The 1,430-nt window shown below is 40.1% G+C and overlaps 1 protein-coding gene across 1 annotated transcript in view; it reads right to left on the bottom strand.

The window, feature by feature from the left end:
* The window catches only part of PPTG_23871 (hypothetical protein), a gene marked incomplete at both ends in the record, with an annotated part of 2,777 nt that extends 2,186 nt beyond the window's left edge, over positions 1-591 (bottom strand). The window contains 2 exons of the mRNA XM_008913666.1: positions 51-71; positions 527-591. Coding sequence (XP_008911914.1) covers positions 51-71; positions 527-591 — 86 coding nt within the window. The remainder of the gene's footprint in view (positions 1-50; positions 72-526) is intronic.
* Between the last annotated feature and the right edge of the window lie 839 nt (positions 592-1,430).

Below are 1,430 nucleotides of genomic sequence, written 5' to 3'. Positions count from 1 at the left end.
TGCCGTAGTCTTTAGTAGAGGCTCTACGTCAAGCACATGACACGACGAACCAAGTATCACCGAGGCGATAGCTGCGTGCCATTTTTTTTTTTACGATTTTTTTTTATCAGTTTCAAACATCGATGAAGGTCTACACTAATTATAACCAATGAGACGGCAAAATATCAAAATGATCATTGTGGGTTAATACAATTGGGTGGGTATTATTTCCGCTTAAAAACCCATTTTGATTCTTTCTGATTGGTCGATAAAGTACTTGTACTTCAATACATGAAAAAAAAAACATATACACTTTTTTTTTATCTCGCCCTCATCAGTCCTTACAGTGTAAGGAACAGTGTTAAGAAAGTAAAGCCTACCTGCAAAATATTTCAACACTGTAAACTTGATCAACGATGTCGTTAGATATCAGTTAACTTAAAGATCAGTGCACTCCCAACGCCGTCTTGCCCGATTATGATTATTCTTTTCCCGAATTAGCATTACCGGTAAATCGGCCTGGTGAAGATTGCAATTATGAGCTCACGCCTCGGAAAATCGAGGTGCTGGTGTATCCATCTCTTCCAGCACCTCGATGGCTGGTGTAGCCATCTCTTCCAGCACCAATCTGGATTCTAGCTTTTCTCGTAACCAGGCATCACCTGATACAGAAGGTTTCCCTGCCTCTTTTGCCTCAGCTTTGCGATTGTTAGACTTTTACAAGAAAGGAAAATAATTGAGTTGCTGTTTGAAGCGTCGAATTTCAACACTTCAAATTGAAAAAGCAAAGAATGTTTTTTTAGATAGAAGAATCAGGTTAGTGGAGATTTTTCGCCTTCTGCGATTGATAAAATTTTATAAAGAAATTTGCAAATTTGGTTATTTGATAAAACTAATAAGTTAAAGTTAAATATAAAATGTAGTTGTTTTATTAAATCGCTGAAGATGAAAAGTCTTTCCAAACCCGTTTCTAAATCCAAACAAAAATTCCTGTGTAAAGTGAACCACTAAGTAAACCATTCCTTATAATTCTGTAAATCGAAGTGAATGGAGACTTTCCAGCACCTTTAGAGTTGAACCCTCTTGACATCGTGGACTTTTGTTTCGGCGTTCCCCAATTTACCTCAGGATCAGGCTCACGACGATCAAGCGGTGAAGCTGCTGTTTGTTTGATCTGACGAACAAGTGTGAGAATTTCGCTTGTGTGCTTTGCAGGTAACACCAGTCAATGAACCGCTCCAGTAGCAGCCCCATTTTTAATTTGCGATGCACCGTGACATCGCGTTTGAGAGCAGCATTGTATTACTCAACTGGATTAGTAGTAGTAGCATAACCAGACGGCGTATGGAACGCCTGCCATCTCCAGAAGTGCCCACTGAGCCAGGTAGCTCGGAAATACGACGAGAACGCCGCCAATCCAGGCCATGAAGCCCATTCTGCGAGAATTTGTG

Source organism: Phytophthora parasitica, assembly GCF_000247585.1.
Source record: "Phytophthora parasitica INRA-310 unplaced genomic scaffold supercont2.55, whole genome shotgun sequence".
Lineage (NCBI taxonomy): Eukaryota > Oomycota > Peronosporomycetes > Peronosporales > Peronosporaceae > Phytophthora > Phytophthora nicotianae.
This window is presented reverse-complemented; position numbering and strand designations above follow the sequence as displayed.